At 35.8% G+C, this 19588-nt stretch overlaps 1 protein-coding gene across 1 annotated transcript in view; it reads right to left on the minus strand.

Moving 5' to 3' along the window:
- The window catches only part of LOC145666624 (uncharacterized), a 76338-nt gene extending 60140 nt beyond the window's left edge, over nt 1-16198 (minus strand). Inside the window, exon 1 of the mRNA XM_081734061.1 lies at nt 16045-16198. Within this exon, the coding sequence (XP_081590187.1) occupies nt 16045-16132 (88 nt within the window). The 5' untranslated portion in view covers nt 16133-16198. The remainder of the gene's footprint in view (nt 1-16044) is intronic.
- Between the last annotated feature and the right edge of the window lie 3390 nt (nt 16199-19588).

Consider the following 19588-nt stretch of genomic DNA (forward strand, 5'->3'; position numbering starts at 1 on the left):
TCCGCTTAAGGTGGAGGTGTGAAATTCGATATATTATAAACTCGTATTTAACCAAACACAAGCTTATTGAAAATTCCACTTCAAAAGGTACGAAACGAGGCAACTTCTTCATTATTTAATTTTCCAGTCATATTCATTATACCATACTCTTTCCATGCAAAAAAACGGGCACTTCCACTAGTTTCTAATACAATGATTACTCTACTTAGATTCCAGAAATGAAATAAGAACAAACGCGTAAGTTTCGTCTTAAATAGTTCGACAAAAGCAAAATAATAATAATAATAATAATAATAATAATAATAATAATAATAATAATAATATCAGTTTCTGTTACTTTACACAATAAAAATAGGAGAAATATTTTCTAAACAAAAGTTTAGAGGCCTGGAATCTTTCTTATGGAAGGAACTGCTGAGTGTCAAAACCAATTGCTGACGTTGAAATTTTGCAGAAGTAAGAAAATATTTGATTTTGTACAAAGACACATTCTGTAACTTGGAAAAGTTTAACGGCTTCATATAAATTTTTAACGCCACATTTCAAGCTGTACTCCATGAAGTTCAAACTCTTTTGCAAACGTTGCCGAAATTCCAAAACCTATATTGACTATCTTTATTTGGAAATGCTCTAAATAGCAAACTGAATTTCTATTTTAGTAAATGTACGAAGCATTTAAAAGTTTTGAAGTATACTCTATAGTTGAGCATTTCTCATAATCAGAAGCGGCAAGATCACAAATCTGGACCCACTGAGACCAGTTCTTCTCTCAAAATATTATTTGACACTTCACACTACCTAGGTAATGTTTCATCTGAAGAACACGACGAGACATATATGACTTCTTTTTCACCCGCAGGGTTACCTCCATTTTACCCTACGCTAATTATTACTTCTTGAATAACTTACGCATTCTTTTACCCAAACTACTACCTCACAACAAGCAATAGTTGAAAACCAAATATTTTACCTTGTGGCATGTGCAATTGTACGAAAACACTTCTCGACCAAATTTTCTACTTATCTACGTCCATTTTTAATTGTTCATATTTCTGCAGCACAGTACATCCATTCTGAGTATGAAAGGTGTATAAAAAATGTGAATCTACTTGTGCTGACTTTCTTTTTCCCTTTTGACCACAGCCTAACGTCTAAAGAGAAGTCTCTTTCCACTCATTTCATTTTGTGGTTGATTTCTTCCTGAAAATACCATCACATAGAAAGTGTCGTGTTAACAAATAAAGAAAAAAAGAAAATGAGAACTAATAAAAGATAAGGAAGTTCAATATCGTTTTCCACCAATAAACTTTATATTGGCTGTTCACTGAGTTCTGTTGCTTCCAGTGAATATCACGTAACGCCCACATATAAAGAAAGTTCTAAATCCGATTGTGTAAACACTCTGACACGTACATTAGTGTTTTTTTTATTTAAGAAACGCCATTAAAGTAGATTTCTCGCAGTTTGTGAGCACATATCACCATACATAAAACTTTAATGGTTCTATTCATTACATTTAGATCTCACAAACTTTATCAATGATTGATAAAAAAAATGAAAGATTTACAATTCTGTGTTGATGTTTAATCGATTTATCCACTTAATAGTATACACTTTAAAAGTTTTAACTTGGGTTTACAGAGGTTGTTCAAAAAGTTCCAGGACAACATTTAAGATAAAATAATTATTGCATATATATCTACAATGGGTTGAAATTCTTCAAAATAAGATACTTTTGAGCCAATACACTGTTGACAACGCTTCTACCACGCTCGGTACTAGTGTTGTCAAAAAATATTTTTACCAAGGCTCGGAAAAAACGGAAAATTTGGGGAGAGACGAAAATATTAGTATTTAATCTTTTTAGTAGTTCTTTACAGAATTAAATTTGAGTTAATTTTGAGTTTAACGTCCCTTTCAGCAGAGAAGCTATATGAGATAAGACCTACTGATTAACGTGGAATCCGAACCACATGAGTTCCCGCCGGGAATCGAACTCAGGTCCCCCACGAGAAAGGCGCGTATGCTAACTGCTGTTTTTTCTTAAAGATCAACCGATTATATATCAGTTTCCTGAGCACCCACTTTCCTCGTATACAAAGTTTCTTTAACCTTTTACAAAATTCGATAGGGACACGAACACATATATTCAGGACGGTTAAAATTCCAAATTCTCTCCCACTGTGAATCGAATCCGGGACCCCGTACACAAAACGCGGACGTACTAGCCACTAGACCAGTGAGGAGGCCCTAAGCCACGAAGGAGCTCAGAACTAAATTTGAGTAGCAAATTATATATAATATTTGTTCCTGTTACGCACAATTGCATATTTACATTTATTGCTGCCAACTACAGAATTACCTCTCATTCCACACCTCTCTTCAAACATGCGCACAAGCAAACATACTCAAAGAAAAGAATTTGTTCTTGAGAGCAAAGATATAGGATTATTCAGTGACTGAGCGCATAGTTATTTAAAATACATACCCTTATTATTATTATATCTCCTTCACTTGAAAATTTGAAACTAGACTTATTTAAGTTCATTGTTTCTGCTGACACGTTATTAGATGTGTTACATTTATCATTTGGAATGATTTAACAGAATTGAATGATTTTGTATATCTTATAGATGAATGAATGATTTTGTGTAGTTATTTCATTCGGATTGTGTAGCCAACCTAATTTTGCCTGTTTTCCCTTCTCTGTTAGTTTAAAGCATTTCTGGTCGAACCATGGTTTGTTTCTACGTATTTCCGAGTGTCCCAATTTTTCTTTTGCTGAAATTTTGATGCTATCTTTAATTTCAATTCAGGTATCCTTAACGCTAGTGCACTCAGAATCTTTCAAAACTAAGAATCTATTCGAAACTTCAATCTGGTATTCCTCTCTCACCTGGCTCTCTTCTAATTTCTTCAAATCAAATCACTTCAGACATTGAATATTTCCTTTATTCAACTATAATCTCTCTCTTATTACCGCTGCTACCAGGTAGTGACCAGTGTCACAATCAGCCCCTCTAAATGACCGAACATCAATTATGCTAGGTTGTCTTCTATCTACTAAAACGTGATCAATTTAAGTTTTTCCACCTGGTGAGGTCCAAGGTCCCGATGTGAGTATTTATGATCGTCCCGATGTGAGAATTTTGTGCTCTTCACGATAAGTTTTTTGGATATTGCCAAGTTCACGAGTCTAACACCGTTGTCATTACTTTCCTTATGCAGACTTTCGTTCCCTATAATCGGTTTGGAAGTATCTTCTCATCCTGCCTTCGCATTGAAACGTCTAATAGAATTTTCATATGTTATCGCGGGAGTTGGTCAAATATCCGTTCCACTTCTTCGTAAAAGTTGTCTTTTACATCGTCATCCTTATCTTCAGTTGGGGCATGTACATTTAAAACAATAATATCACACCACCGACCCTTAAGAGTAATAAAAGAAAGTCTGTCAGTAACAAATTCAACCTGCTTAATTGCTGGTAATATTCATTTGTGAACGAAAAATCCTGTTCCTAACTGGTGATTTTTATTTCCTTCCTCGTAAAAGAACGTAAAATTTCTGGAATTCACAGTTCCATTTCCTTCTCACCTAATTTCCTGAACTTCTACTAGGTCCATCCTGTATTTCTATAAATCACTCGTTACAGATTTTAACGCGCCTGCCCTATAAAGACTTCTAATATTCCATGTTCCAAATCTCATGTCCGTTTTCTTTTGCTGAGGTCGTACCAAGTTATCAGTCCTGGTCCGAGTCTTCTGTGAATGTTTTTGAACAAGTGCATTTTTTACAGGATAAGGTTGTTAACCCTGCCCAAACCCCCAAGCTGGAAGACCACTGCTTGTCGTCTGTCCGCGACTGCTTATTCAGTTTATTCGAAGCTAATCTCAATATCTAAAGGCCTTCTCCTCGATCCGCAACTTGAGGACGCGCCATGAAGTGGTGACAGGAACCCACATTACACGGATGATGAATATACTCTTGATGATGGAAATGAGTGTATGCACCCTTGATGAGGGATGGCTCTACCTAGATGAGACCAAGGAGTTCGATTCATTTTCTATCATCAGAGTACAAAAGCCATTTTGGATTTGTGATACAATGCAAGAAAAGTTTACAAAGGAATATCTGGTAGTGGCGTGATATTCCAATCAGGAGATCATTGCAACTCGAAGTACCTTCTAACATCAGAAACAACACAGCTAACTTCACGGACTCTCTGTATGACATACCTTACCTCTCCTGTACGGTGACGAGACTACAAATGTAGGAAGCCACATGGACAAGACCTTCAAGCACACCGCTCGATCATCCCAGAAGCTCTTGTGCAAGGAATACAGAAGAGAGAAATTCGAATAATTCGATTTTCGTTCATCCTTGTGAAAGCCCTGGACGCCTCATTTATGGAATTCTGTAAGTTTGGACTCCTTGTTCCTTGCAGTGTCTTCGAACAGTTACCAAAGCGGATGATGAAACATATCTTTCCCTTTCTACGGAAGAATTTGCTATAGTGAGAACTATGGTTCTAGACGATCTTTCAGGCCCGTTACCGTCACTTTCAATACAATTAGTGGTGGAGAAAATGGATTTACTAACCTGGTAAGTGGTTCAAATTCGACTATTATTATTGTAGGCATCCTTCTGAATGCTAAGCATTCATTTTTTATTTCCTTTGTGTTTTAAAATGGAACTTCCTTCAAAAATTTTGAGTAATGTTTAGTGGTATGGAAGGCTTCTTAAAACCTTAAATTTGCGTGTAAAATAATCCGAAATAAACAAATATTCAATCTCTCCATACTTTGGAAGCATATTGTAGTTTTCCAATGTAAACGAAACTCACTTGTTTTGAAATTGTGTAGAATTACCAGTCAGAAAATAGTCAATCTCAGCCAATAGCAAATCAGTTAATTAATGAAAGCTGAGAATTCATTTTCACCTAAAATATTCACAGCAACTCTCTTAAAAAACAAATACCTGCCTTTCATTAAATATTGGGTGCTTTAAGAATTCACAGTGTAGTCAATAACTTAAAAATGTAAATACCCAATGATAAGAGAATGAATTCGGCCCAGTTTTAAGAAAATACTTCATGATAACTTCCGATTTTCATGGATTATGGCGTGTATCTTCTTTGGGGCTTTGGAATTATCCCTATTACTTAGGATTGAAATTTGTTATGTATAAGAAGTGAATTTCCTAAATTTAACAAAAGAAACAAATGAAACTTTAACACTAAATCAATTTACCTTCTTTTCCCATATTTTCTTATCCCTAAATTGGAGTTCGCATCCGCACTACGTAGTCGTTCGCTTTTACTGTTTACAGAACATCTAGTCTATTTATCTTTACACTTAGAGTTGGTGAATGCATTGCAAAAGACTTTTAAATTATGTTCTCTCAAGAAGTACAAATTCCATAAAGAAATAATAGACAGCAGACAGACTTAAGAGACGGTTGCAGGATAGATAAAGTCATAACCAACGTCTTACATCTTTGTTTTATACATATGAGTATCAAAATAATGGAACACTTGTAGCTTGTAACACGTGTACAGCACCCTATCGTTGTTAGTAGTGAGTTAGGTGATTTTCCGTAGTACATCAGACGGCGTAGACCGGATACATAGGTTAACGCAGCCCGGTGATGATGAAACAAAATGAAAGAGCTTACAAAGAGACCATGTTGTGATCTCTTAATTTATGCAAGATTAGTTTATGCAAGTGCGCTGCGTATAACACGGCCAATAATGTCCAAGGTGATGGTAGCTTACGGAAAAGTATATTGAACTTCAAAGAGGTAATATAGCAGAAATGACTGAAGAACTTAATCAGCATCTAAAACAGCCTCCTAAACATCCGACGTCGGATTGCAATTTCCCAACCGCTGATCATTGCCAACAACGTTTTAACGCAACGAAATGGGCTCCAAGAGCATGCGAAGTGGACAGCCAACGACTGGAAACGCGTAATATAGTGAGTTCCCCCTTCGCCTTATTTCAAACAACAACCGTGCTTATGTCACGGATGCTTAAGAAAGCTTATGTTTCGAATTGGATCTCCCTTACTCTGAAACATGCAGCAGCTCTGTAATGCTGTCGGCAGCAATTTCCAGATGGATCCTGTGATTATACTTGCAGGATACAATACTACCAGTATTTATGTGAACATTTTAGATGGTTACGTGTATCCTACCTCCAGATATTGTTTCCGGTTAATGACGCAACTTTCGAAGATGACAATGGATCCATTTACACTGCTAGACCTCACTTGTGACGCTAACTCTCCAAGCCTCAAAGTCACTGAATATAAAGTATATACAACGTAGACATTGTAAATATTTAGTAATATTACCAGCTCTGGAACTTAGATTCCGGAACAGAAATCCTTCTGCATTCTCACTAACAGAATTGAGTGCTACAGTGCATGAGAATTAGTATAAAATTTCTTTCAAATGAAATGAAATGAAATATTTCAGTTTAACATCCCAAGATTATGCCCTTTAGGCTGAAAGAGACGGATGGTTAAGGCAAGTGAATAACGACGAAATAATTGGTGGAATGATAATTTGGGAGAAATGGGAGTATCTCGAGAAAACTCACGGAGGCGATGATGTCTACCACAAACTTACTTGGTCGGAGATCAAACCAAGGACCCCACACACCAGAAATATGCGCTTTACCATTGAGTCATCGTGCCCCCAAAATTCCTTTTACAATCATTCATGATTTACAACCCTCCATTCTATGACAAATCAGACTCGTTCTACAAGTACAAGCTAACGGCGCCCCCCTTCCCCATTCCGTATCAATGAGGTAAGTTACTTCTTGAAATGTTTTCATTATTTTGATAATCATTTGCATATATATGTTAATACAATCCATTAGTCGTCCATCAATTTTTAGCTTTTCTAAAAAAAAATGTTCTAATTTAGGTCCAACTTTACAAATTCTGTCCGTAATTCTCTGATTCTTACAAGTAGTGTATAGTGAAGTAATCTGTACTCGTGAAATTATCTTTATTATTGAGCAATATGTTCTCAAACACACTACGTAATGCTTGTGCTAAAAACATATCTCCTTTAATTCCAGATCATGAACATAAGCATGGAGAACAAATATTTCGAGAAAATTACGTAATATTAATCAAAAAATCTTGGTCACGCACCCTACTTTAAAATGGTATATTTTGGGACCACTTTAAACATAGGATTTCAATTGGCCAAAATATCCATATTTTTTCACTTAATGTCAAGTCTGAGTAAGAATGCAATTCATTTTTAACATAGTTAGATTGTCAGTTTTTTTTCTCAACAAAACCGTACATAAGTTACGTACAATGTAGAAAAGTGGTTCTCAACCTAATTCCTATCACAACTCACATTTTATCATATCCGCTTGCCAGCGACCTCCTTATAATTTCTGGTTTGTAATAAGGTTGTGTGGAATTTTTAATTTAGCCACAGAGGAGATCTCATATAATAGTAGAATCCTTTTCTTCAGTATAATGAATACAGTAACTTCCCTCAAAGCTAGTGGATTAAAACCAAATTTGGTCAGTTCATTCATATTACAAATATCGAATCCAATCCGTCATACTGTTACAAAGTGGAGGCCGTTTGAAAATTTAAAACTTTATAACTCCCTTAATTTGGGTCATGTGATAAAAAAATAGTGATTTTTAATTTTGGTTTAAAAAATTTGGACAGTTGTTTAAAAAAAGATTTTGAGTATTTTAAATGACTTGATAGTGTGCGTTACGAAGATTGAACCGGAGATGCCGCAGTAGTGAAATCATACCATGCTCAGGTATCTGAATAGCTTTCAATTTTACGTAATTGTATTTCAATATGCAGGTTCTGTTGCGTTTGTATTTTTCTGGTATTTTAATATACAGTTCTAATTAGTTTTATATCGTTTCATTTAAATTGATTTTCAAACAATTCTGCACCTGTTGAAAATGTTTAGTAGACCTATTTTTTTGCTATTCTTGACAGTATGTATAAAAATAAAAATACTGTATGCCTGTCAGAAAAAAAATTAAAATTAAAAAAATTCAAAGTATTTCCAGTATTAGATTCTAATTATTTCTTAAAATTAATGTATTTCAACTTCTCTTTATAGAGAAAAGGTGGGTAATGGCAAGGACAGTTGATTATTTAGTATCCCGGCATTCGCCTGGTGGGACTGAGGTCAGACATTGGCGCATTTTTGTTGAGCACATTACAACGAGATACTTTGTATAAATTGATAATTACTTGTATTTTTGGGCAGAAAGTGCTTCTACATAAGCACTATACCAAATATAATGTTAATTTAAAAATAACAAAAGAAGAATGTTTTCAAAATATATAAGATATATACATTATTGTATAATTAGTTGCTAGGTAGTTGTTGATAGATACCTAACAAACATGTACGATTGCAATACAGTCTATGTGCATATTCGTTCAAAGAAAACCAACGAATAAAATTGTTTAATGCGTATCATCGTTTTGTGATTTCAATATAAAAGGTGAGAATACTAGTAAATGTAATCACAGAAGATATTTTAATGTGTAAACAATTACTACCACTCGAAATCTACTTATATTATTAGCCGAACCAGGTTGATGACTACCTTTGGTGAGTCGTTGTAAAAATTTTGGTTTACCTCACCCGGGATTCTTGCAAATTCATATCCCGAAGTAAAGTAAGGGTGAATTTACTTTTGTAATAAGGTTAATGACTACGAACTTGACAAGACTTAGAAGTGGTAGAATAATCACACGAAAAATGAACGGTGAGGCAATGCAGAAAGAAACCAGTGATAGTGATAACGGTGAACAAAATGCAGCACCAGGAATGACATTAGAAGACCGAATTTTATTAGTCTTACAGCGGCAAGAACAAAGCCGAAAAGACGATATGGAAGCCATGAAGCAAGAATCCAACAGACAATATGAAGGATTAAAACAGATGATAGAGCAGAAGTCCGAGGAATCCAACAGACGATATGAAGAATTAAAGCAAACGATGGAGCAGAAGTCCGAGGAATCCAACAGACGATTGGAGCAGAAGTCAGATGAGACGAAACAATTTATTATCCAGGCAATGAATGACATCACTTCGCAGTTTGATGAAAAGTTAAAAAGAATATCTGAGGATTGCCAGGATAATCAAAACCATCTAATCCAAGAAGTCAGTGGTGTAAAAAGGGATTTGGAAGTAATAGAATCTTCTGTACAGCAACAAAAGATTCAGGTCACGGATAACTCCAACCAGATACGTGCGAATACTCAGTTGATAGCTACCTTACAAGAGAAAATTAGAACACTACAGATCAAGGACAACACATACCACAACAACATGGCTAATGATCGTGTAGAATTCCCTTGTTCACAAGAGATGACTTCGCCTTCACCCGTATCTGATGAGGACATTATTTTGGAAGAACTTCATCCGAGAAGTACAGATGGGCGGAAAAGAGATGGTGCAACTACACATCACGCCATAGGTAGGAACTGTCACTCAACAAGAACACGGAATGATAAAAGGAAGGTAAAGTTAAGCGTAAAGATGAGTGAAATACGTGCTATGAGTAAGTTCAGTGGTAAATGTAATGAGAATGCTACTTCTTTCCTAGAAAAATTTCAGGATGAGTGCAATATAATGTGTATAGATAGATCACAATATATGAAACTAATCCCTCATTTATTACTCCCACCATGTTCTTTATGGTTTAAAGCAGTACGAGATCACGTTAGTACGTATGAGGAATTCAAAGCAGCGCTAATCGCAAATTACGAAAATGACTTTTTGCTTGCAAATAGAGATGCCACGATTAGAAACCAACATTTCAATCCTCGTTTGCACAAATCTGTTGTCGAGTTTGTTGTAAATACATACAACGAATTAAAAGTCGTAAATCCATTGCAATCGGAATCTAGAATCATAGCATCAATTCGAAATTTGCTACCGTTTAAGTTACAACAGATCCTGTTTTCTACCCAGTGTATGAGTTTTAACCATTTATTAATGCTTGTTCAATGTTATGAAACTCAATACCATGCTTTGAATCAACAAGCAGGAATAGGTAAAAGTAAAAATAATTCAGATCATTTTGTACCTGTTCGGAATCTAAATATCCGTAGTATGAACGATACGGAACACAACCTAAACCGAGTAAATTCAAGCAATCAGAACGAGCAAAATAGGCAAAGCTATGTTGGGAATCAACCTAACCTAACCAATCGTGACAATAATTATGTCAGATCACTCAACCGAAGTAGACATAAAAACAATCGAAATACATGGCGAAATTCTAGAAATGCTACAAATTCTATATATAGACATAATCGTTGTTCAAGAGATGGCACTTCGTATCAAAATCAGAATCACGACGCCATACATGTACAAAATATTGCGGAACCTAATCATGATAGTGCAGTACAATGTACTTTATTAAAATCATATGCTAATACAAATTTAAACTGACTCTAGTTAATGAAGTAAGGGTTAAACCCATACCAGCTATAGATTCTTGTGAATATTTATTTTTAAGTCTATGTGTTAATATCAATAATGAAAACAATTCTTATGACTTCGATATACAAGCATTATACTTGATAGGATTAGTTAATGAACTCATAAATATTTTTTTCACATTTGTTCCCACAAATGATAATTTTCAAATGATTTTAATTCTTTCTTGTTAATATGAAGAATTATAGTCCGATTCATTAAAAGCAAAGGTTATTTATAGTATATTTGATTTATGTTGAAACTTAATTGTCAAAAAGATTATGTTAAGTATATGATTCATTCTATTAAGTTAATTATTCAACGACTGTCTTCATGCACAATCTTATATGTTACTTGAATAAGATTCTTCTATATTCTGACGCCTAATTGATACAATGCATACTGTAGAATATCATCTAAAGTAACTACTATATAATGCGCCCTTGATCATGGTGACTCATATTTTAAAATGTAATTGCTTCTTGTTATTTTGAATTCGTACCCTTCATTAATTATATAAATAAGCGACGACGTTTTAATAATAAAAAAAATATATATTAATGTAATAAAAGATAAATGATAATGAAATGAAAGATTTATTATAAATATATTTATATGAATGAAAATAAATAATGTTATATATATGCGAGGGTCGATCAAAATGTAAAGGACGTAATTATGGAATATTGTTCTTATAAACGGACCAGTGGTTCTTAAATATAAAAACCAAGCTCCCTTGTAACTTTTATATTCAGTCCCATCGTCGGGCGACATTTTTATACAACGAGATACTTTGTATAAATTGATAATTACTTGTATTTTTGGGCAGAAAGTGCTTCTACATAAGCACTATACCAAATATAATGTTAATTTAAAAATAACAAAAGAAGAATGTTTTCAAAATATATAAGATATATACATTATTGTATAATTAGTTGCTAGGTAGTTGTTGATAGATTACTAACAAACATGTACGATTGCAATACAGTCTATGTGCATATTCGTTCAAAGAAAACCAACGAATAAAATTGTTTAATGCGTATCATCGTTTTGTGATTTCAATATAAAAGGTGAGAATACTAGTAAATGTAATCACAGAAGATATTTTAATGTGTAAACAATTACTACCACTCGAAATCTACTTATATTATTAGCCGAACCAGGTTGATGACTACCTTTGGTGAGTCGTTGTAACATCTTTTCTGTTCTCATTCTACTTTATTTAACTTCTTCTGCATTAGTCGCAACAGCGAGCAAAGGCTCCGTCCCATCAATATCTGATTAACAGGCCATATTTCTCAAGAACTGTAGGACTCATTATTTCTGATTCCGAACGCCTGAGAAACGAATGCTTCCACATGTACTTTTCTATTCACATTACCTACTCCTACACCAAATTTGGTGCAATTATCTCTGAGTGACATCGCGCCCTTCCCTCGTAAGCCTAACAGGCATAATCGTATGAGGTCAAACTGAAATATTTCATTTCATTTAAGTATATGTGCTTTCCACTAATTGTGAGGTAAAGTTTTTACTTGCAAAGCACACATGGAAGCCACTTAGTTATGCAGAGCAAAAAGCAACATGGAAAATCCAATATTGCGACATCAAAACATCTATAATTTTAGGTACTTATTGCAAGAGCAGTTTTTACACTTTTAAACAAGTAGCGGCTCACGTGTACACTATGAGGAAGAGTATTGTTGGCATGACGAAAAACATTTGCTCAATATTGAAACCTGGAATGGTAACAGCAGTTTTAGTAGAATAATTAGAATGAAGTTAGAGTGAAGAAGATATTCTTGCAACGACCATAAATTGCAGAAAACCGCTTTTTTGCTATCTATTATTGCTTTTATTCTATAGCGATCAGTATTTAAGCCAGAAGTGGTTAATTTCTGCCACCTTCGGTTTGAATATAGGGTTAAGAAACACGATGATATTTATTCTTAAAACGCCAAAACGATTCCCGAAATATTGCTAATCGCTATCTCTTATCGTTTTTGGTCTATGTAAATCAATACTAAAACCGGAAGTTGTAGTGGATTTCTATCACTTCCGCTTTTAGTAGAGAGTTAAGAATCAATATAAAATACTTTCTTGGAGCTCTTAATCGATTGCAAGAAACCGCTTCTCGCTACGTATTACCGCTTTACTCTGCTGATCAGCATAAAAAACGGAAATGGGTTATTTTTACCACTTCCGGTTTGAATATCAGTTCCATTAAGGAACACGTTTTTTTATTTTCTTTTATCCTCTACATCCTGGGCAAAATTGATGCTGATCCATTTAATAAGATTTTGAGATACTTTCTCTCTCGGATAAACACACAGACAGAGTAAATATATATATAAGGGAATATTTGTAAACCAAACTCCTTAGAAAATCATTAGAGCACATAGTAGTCTAGCCGTAAACCTTTACACTATCTTATAAAGTGACGCTGTCATATTTAATGGTTTCTATGAAATATTACCCCTCTCCCACTGTTTTTCTCATGCCCGACTTCACCTGGCTTTACTTGACAACAAATTGAATCTTAACTCTTGATGGCATGTGTATCAGTGACACAAGTAACATTTTTTCTTTAAGATACTATTATCGAAGCTCGTGACTGACAACGTTATAAGCAAAACAAGTGTACATATATGCTGTAGATACCGAAAAATCACAATACTTGAAAATATTTAATGTTCCATCACTCACTTTGATACTCACTGCCATATTAAAGAAAATTACGTGCGACTCGTTATGTTGAACAATATACAACCTGTTCATAGGCAAGTTGTTTACATAAAAATGTGTTTCGTGCTGTTTTTCTGACCATTCGTTTTTTCTATCTAGTTAGCTGAATTACAAAAAAATAGGATACAAGATCTTTATTATACGAATCGAACCAGGAATAATGTGGGAACCTGGGTGCAACTACAGTTACAATTCGCTACATAATTATCAAGTGTGATCGGTTTATTACTGATCCACTGTTTCGCAGAAAATAAAATTGTTCATTTGGAACTTAAGTTGACGCCATAAGATTTCAAAAATAAATGAACATCTTAGTTTAATGTGCCACGATTATGTTCTTTGTTAGGCTAAAAGCAAGAATGATAAACATAAGTAAACGATTATGGAAGATCTGGTGGAATGATAATGTAGGATCAAACGATAATACAATTAAAAATCCGTGGTCACGACGTCGTGAACTCGTCTAGTATCAAACCAGGAACCTTCGCATTATATGTTAGCAACCTACCGCTGAGTAACCTTTACTTTCGCCTGGAATAGTAGGTTGTAACCTACCGAAAACTAATTTCCCACTGGGAATTGTACCCTGGATTACGTGAAGAAGGTAAGCATAACAATTCTGTAACGAGATTTGTTTGAGTTAATGCAACTGGCAACCGTGATCGACTGGTTGATCGCCGTTAAGTATCAGAGAGGTTACGAAACTTTTAAGAGAAAAGTTATTATCTGAAAAGAAATCTTACACACCACGCTTTTTCCAAAAGTGATTTTCAATTGAGGTAAACTGATTTCGAATGAAGGCCAAAAACATGAAGAATTGCAACATTTCTTCTTTGTTATGTCCAAGAATAAAAGAATGTATTTGTTGTGCAATGTTTACGTTGTTCTCAAAAAAAAAAAAAAAAAAAGACAGAAGGAAAGAAAGAACAAGAAAAATTGGAACAGCGCGCACAGTGTCCCAGAAATTTTTGTTGGGACATGCCCAAAGCTTTTGTGGAGGAGGGGTATCAATACTACAAGACACTCGGTGTTATTCTACACGTAAAAAGATGATAAGTAATTGTTAAGTATTTCCACCCATATTCTATGAAAAAATATGGAACTTGATAGTTTTCTATAAGAAAAGAAAGAATACAGATGAAGTGTAAAGATAAAATAAATGGCTATGCTACATCAGGGGCGGATCCAGGGAGCGATCGAGGTAATCGCCTCCTCCCCAGAAGAGGAAACTTTCTTATTTTATATATAAGTAAAACCCATCCCACAGTTTGAACCTCTTAAAAGTAGCTCTAAGTAGCAATATTACAACCCACCGCCCCCCACGGAAGTCCGTTCTGGATCCGCCCCTGTGCTACATCAATAATTTCCCTGCTAAACAAGTATAGTTGTATTAAGAAAGTGTACAACTATATGACAAGTTAGATATACAAAATTTTGGAAGTCCAGACTCGTTGATCCCCACGCGTAGGTGCACCCATGGTTTAGAAGGATATTACTAAACTTTGCAAAAACAGAAATTTAACTCCGATTCCTCTCCTAAAAGTGAACTAAGGAAGATAAAAGTACAGTGCCTGCGACAATTGCACGTAGGTAGATAGCCGAACATTTTCACAATCTCAGGTACACCAATAAATCAAAACGTTTTGCCACTCTGAGTAACGTCTCTTCTCAATAAAAGGGCTATACTGAGATAATGTGGGATCTCAATTATATAAATTATCACTGAGAAGTGAAGTCGAATCGCTAAATGTTTAGCCACGAAAAAGACAAAACTAAAAGTTCCTTGAGTTACAAAGGATTATGGGCAGCTACATAGCTATTAGTTCATGATATGTAATCAGCATATTGGTCCCTATTATTATTTCTTCCGGCTTTCTAGACCACAGTTCGCTGTCTTCTAATTCAAGACGTTCGTTAACTCATAATTGTGACAATATTCAGTCAACACAGACCATTATATACAAAAATCGGAATCAAACCGAAGATGACGCAAGTCAAAAGCTGGCTTCTTAGCCATTCAGCTGTACGTGAGTATTTACACAATGTACTGCCCCACAGACAATAAACCATTAGATCTGAATCCTAAGAACATTTTCGTATAATTATGACATACATATATATTTAATTATTTTATTGTTGAAGTTTAGGGTCCCTTTCAACACCAAGACTATGTGCGATGTGGACCTACAGTTTAAGCTAGAATCCGAACCGTTGTAATGGGTTCAAATCTCTCACACCGGAAATCAAAATTGTATCTCTGTGCACCAAAGCCACGTGAGCTAGCCCTTAGACGATCGAGAAATACTATAGCAATAGTTTCAAATAACGGGATGTAAGAAATCTTATATTGCAAACATTATTAATAGTAGATTGGATTAAAATCTTGGAAAGAAATTGACGAAGTTGTACTCCTAATATATTTCAAGATCTCAACCCATCATTACCTCGGAGAGAGGAGTAAGAAAATAAATCAAAGTTGTCGGCCGCGGAATTTCAATTTAAGATTTGCAGATTACGAAGCGAGGTTCTTAACTGCTTCCCTGTATACGTTCAGCAGAGAAAATGTTACTTATCAATATGAATTTTAATATATTATTCTTCTGAAATCAATATACCTCAAAAATAGAAAGATGTTTCTTATTTAAGGTTCCGAATTATTATTCTTATTCGCTGCTCTGTTTCGCGTTAAAGAGAAAAAAATAAAGCTCAGATTGATGAAACCTGTTGCTTCTCCTTATGAGAAGAAAACGTTGTAACGAAAACATCGAGGCAACAATGACTTATTATCATGTACTCACCTATGTCTTGTTCGGAAGATGATGGAAATCGGCAAACAGCGATGGCAATAAAAGATGTGCAAAGAATGAGGAAGATAGTGGAGGACATGTTTTTGACGTTCCGCTAGAGTTCTTTACCCAAGTAACTTGTTTCAAACAACGAGCTTCTCCTCACTGGGCGCTCTCCTACCGTTACACAACAAATTCCCATTGGTCCAGCCACCCGCAAAACCTGTCAGCTAGTGGTAGTGTTGCCAACCAGATGAAACTTTCTCTAAGTTCTAATTAGCAAACATACTAGTTTGGGTTTTTTCTTTAAATGTTGGAAACTCGCCATTCTGCGATACGCTCTATATGGATTTATTAAGCAATCATGCCTTCCTTGTTGCTGCAAACAATTATCAATTCTAACACTTGCATCACGCAACTATGGCTCTATCCTACCCAGGGGCAAAAGTGAGGGGGAACGCGGAGGAACGTAGTATATCCAGTTCCTAAAAATATCTATGGCATCCCCTGCTTCCTGAACTAATTACGATGGGCAAAGATAGGCATGGGGGCGGCGTGACATCGTCCGTCCCCCTATTTTTTCAGATCCACTTTTACCCCTGATCCTACCGCATTACACCAAAATGTTAGTTGGCCAAAATAACAAGAAGGGGCACAAAGGCTCAATAGTAAACATCTCACCTCTGCGAGGAGATCCTGATTCGATCCCAAGCCATGAGAGTTTGTCGTAGAGGCAGATCTAGCCTAGGGCCAGGGAACCTAGGCCCCCAGTTTTTTGAATGACAAAAATAATTGGAGCTAATATTTACATATTTTTTAAAAGTTTGTCGTAAACTCATGATATACCTATCATAGTCTGGGTTCTGGCTGTACTCTCTGTTTTTACCTTCTAGATCCGCCACTGGTTTGTCGCGAACAAAATCGTATTTGTGGATCTTCTATAGATTCTCTAGTTTCCTCCCACACTGTCAATCCACCAATTCCTTTATAATCATTCACTTTCATAAATCATCCGTCTCCCTTAGCCTGGGACATTAAAATAGAAATTGAAAACAACGAGGATGTCTTTATGTTATACCATTTACAATTACCCACTATATATGATGTGTACCTTTACACCATATATTGTTTTCTGAAAGTAAAGTTACACATTTCCAAGATTCCAGCCAGTACTTAATCAAGTTGATGTGATTAGACCATACTCCGGCAACTTTACTTCACAAGTGTCCCCAAATACTCATTTAACAGAGGGTAAGTGAACTACTGAGCAGGCCCGTATCCAGGGGGTCTAGGGGAGCGGGCTCCCTTAAATAATTGTTGCTCCTCTAAAATTTTCACAGTAGGCTTGCAAATGAACTATAATATGGTTGAATCGGGCCGCCCTAACTTCAGCTGCCCCCCCCCCCTGCATTTTTGGGTTGGCTACCGGCCTGCTACTGAGCCGATTTGGATTAGAGAGAATCACCACTAACCCAACGGGGATCAAATTCTGGCTCTTTAGTAAACAGGTAGATCCTTATCGACTTGCGCCTAGGGTTGTCTACTAGTCAAGAGTTGAAGTAGTCTTGTCTCGAAAAGTATATTTGTTTCTATTTCTCATCTCATAGACAATCGTATCTGCACTGTTCATGTGCAACAGAGCAAGTCAAAAGTTGCATCGGCTCTATTTTAGTAATATTAAACTTTCACCCCATGCTATGAACAAGTGTCAGCATACAACTACTATGTCCGTCCGTCTGTTTGTTGACAAGTGTGAAAGAAGAAATAGTAGGAGATATCGGCAAGTAGTTTATTTTTAAAAACAATCAAATCACTGTCCCAAGAATAGGTTCCAACTCCTCCGTTAATCCTCTATTCGAACCAAAAGTGGTTGAAATCAATAATTTCCGGTTTCAACGTTGATTTCTATAGAGCAAGAATGGTAATAGATAGTGACATGATGCTTTTATTAATTGATTCAGCGTCTCAGGAGAACATACCATTACCACCCCCAATACTCTTCCAAAACTGAAAGTGGTTAAAAATTTACTAGTACTTCCGGTTTCAATATTTATTTCCATACAACTGAAGCAGTAAGATATTTCGAAAAGCTATTTTTGACACAGATTTAGCGGCCCAAGAATGAGTTTTCTTTCCGATTTATCTATCTGTAGAAACCGGAAGTAGTTAAATATACGAATTTTTTCGGTTCCAACACTGGTAGATGAAACGGAAATTGATAGTAACAAACAATTTATTGATATGAATTCACTACCGCAAAAATATGTTTCATCCTCTAATTTTATTCCTTTATTACAACAGGAAATGATAGATATCAATTAGCACTTCCGGTTTCAACGTTAAGCTCTATAGATCCAAAGAGGGCGTAGTGACTCAGTTCTAGAGCGCTTACCTCTAGTGCATGAGGTCTCTGGTGCGATCCAAATAAGTTTGTAGTAAACAACATTGTGTCCATGGGTTTTCTCGGTGTACTCCCGTTTCCTTCCACTTTCTAATTCCAACAACTCTTCCATCGTGAGTCACTTGCCTTAATCGACGTCTTCCTTAGCCTAAACGGCATAATCGTGGGACGTTAAACTGAAATACTTTACACTTCTATAGGGCCAAAACAGTAAGAAATAATAAGTAATGCCGTAGCCGTTCCACATAACTTCTAAGAATCACCTACGCTATGTTATTGCTTTAGTACGCTACTTAGTTTAGTAATCGACTAATTTGTGAAGTATCCGCTACATCTCCTGATATTACCTCAAGTGATTCATTCTTTGGGGTACCAAAATAACATACCCTATATCTTTTCCATCTCGAAGCGATTTGGTGGAACTGGTGCAGAGAATTGAGAAACTGACAAACACAATCACAGAAGACATGTTGGGCCTTGTGCGATAAGAATTGGATTACCGAATAGATATTTGTTGGGTCGAACCTTCCACACAATCTTTTGTTAGACGAGTGGTATGTAGGAAACAGAATGTGTTGTCGATAAAATTTACTTCCCATCACGGTATTAATTTTCACTGATCGTGCAAAATATATTTTTAAAAAAACCGTTAGCAGATTTCACTTATGTTCAAGGCCAAGTAACATACTCATGTACGTAAGTAAAACCAATCAATTTATGTTTATACAGGGCTCGGCAAAAAGACCCCAGTATTTGGAGAGGGCGCTGTGTGAGTTGTGGTGGGGATACGGCGGCGAAGGGGATATCAACCGATAGTGATGTACGTGCCATTTTCAGTAGTCGCAATGGCGTTGCACAGTGAGCATCATGTGCTTGTTATGGAGGAGTATATTCGTAACGGTGGTTCTGTGATTACTACTCAGCGGGTGTTTCGCATTCGGTTCGGACTTGGTCACATGATTCTTATGCGCATAGAAAACCTATTCAAATTTGATTATCAAATGTTAGAGCTACAGGTTCTGCACTGAGAAAAAAATCTCCTGGTCAACCTGTTTAAGTGCTGAATGCTTTGGAGATTGCGGGATGGACGCTCTCACACGAACTACATTATCCGACGTTGTTACGATCCGAGGTCGGTCAGGTGAGTGTTTTCTG

Source organism: Thermobia domestica, chromosome 12 (assembly GCF_964235325.1).
Source record: "Thermobia domestica chromosome 12, izTheDome1.hap1.1, whole genome shotgun sequence".
NCBI classification, from domain to species: Eukaryota; Metazoa; Arthropoda; class Insecta; order Zygentoma; family Lepismatidae; genus Thermobia; species Thermobia domestica.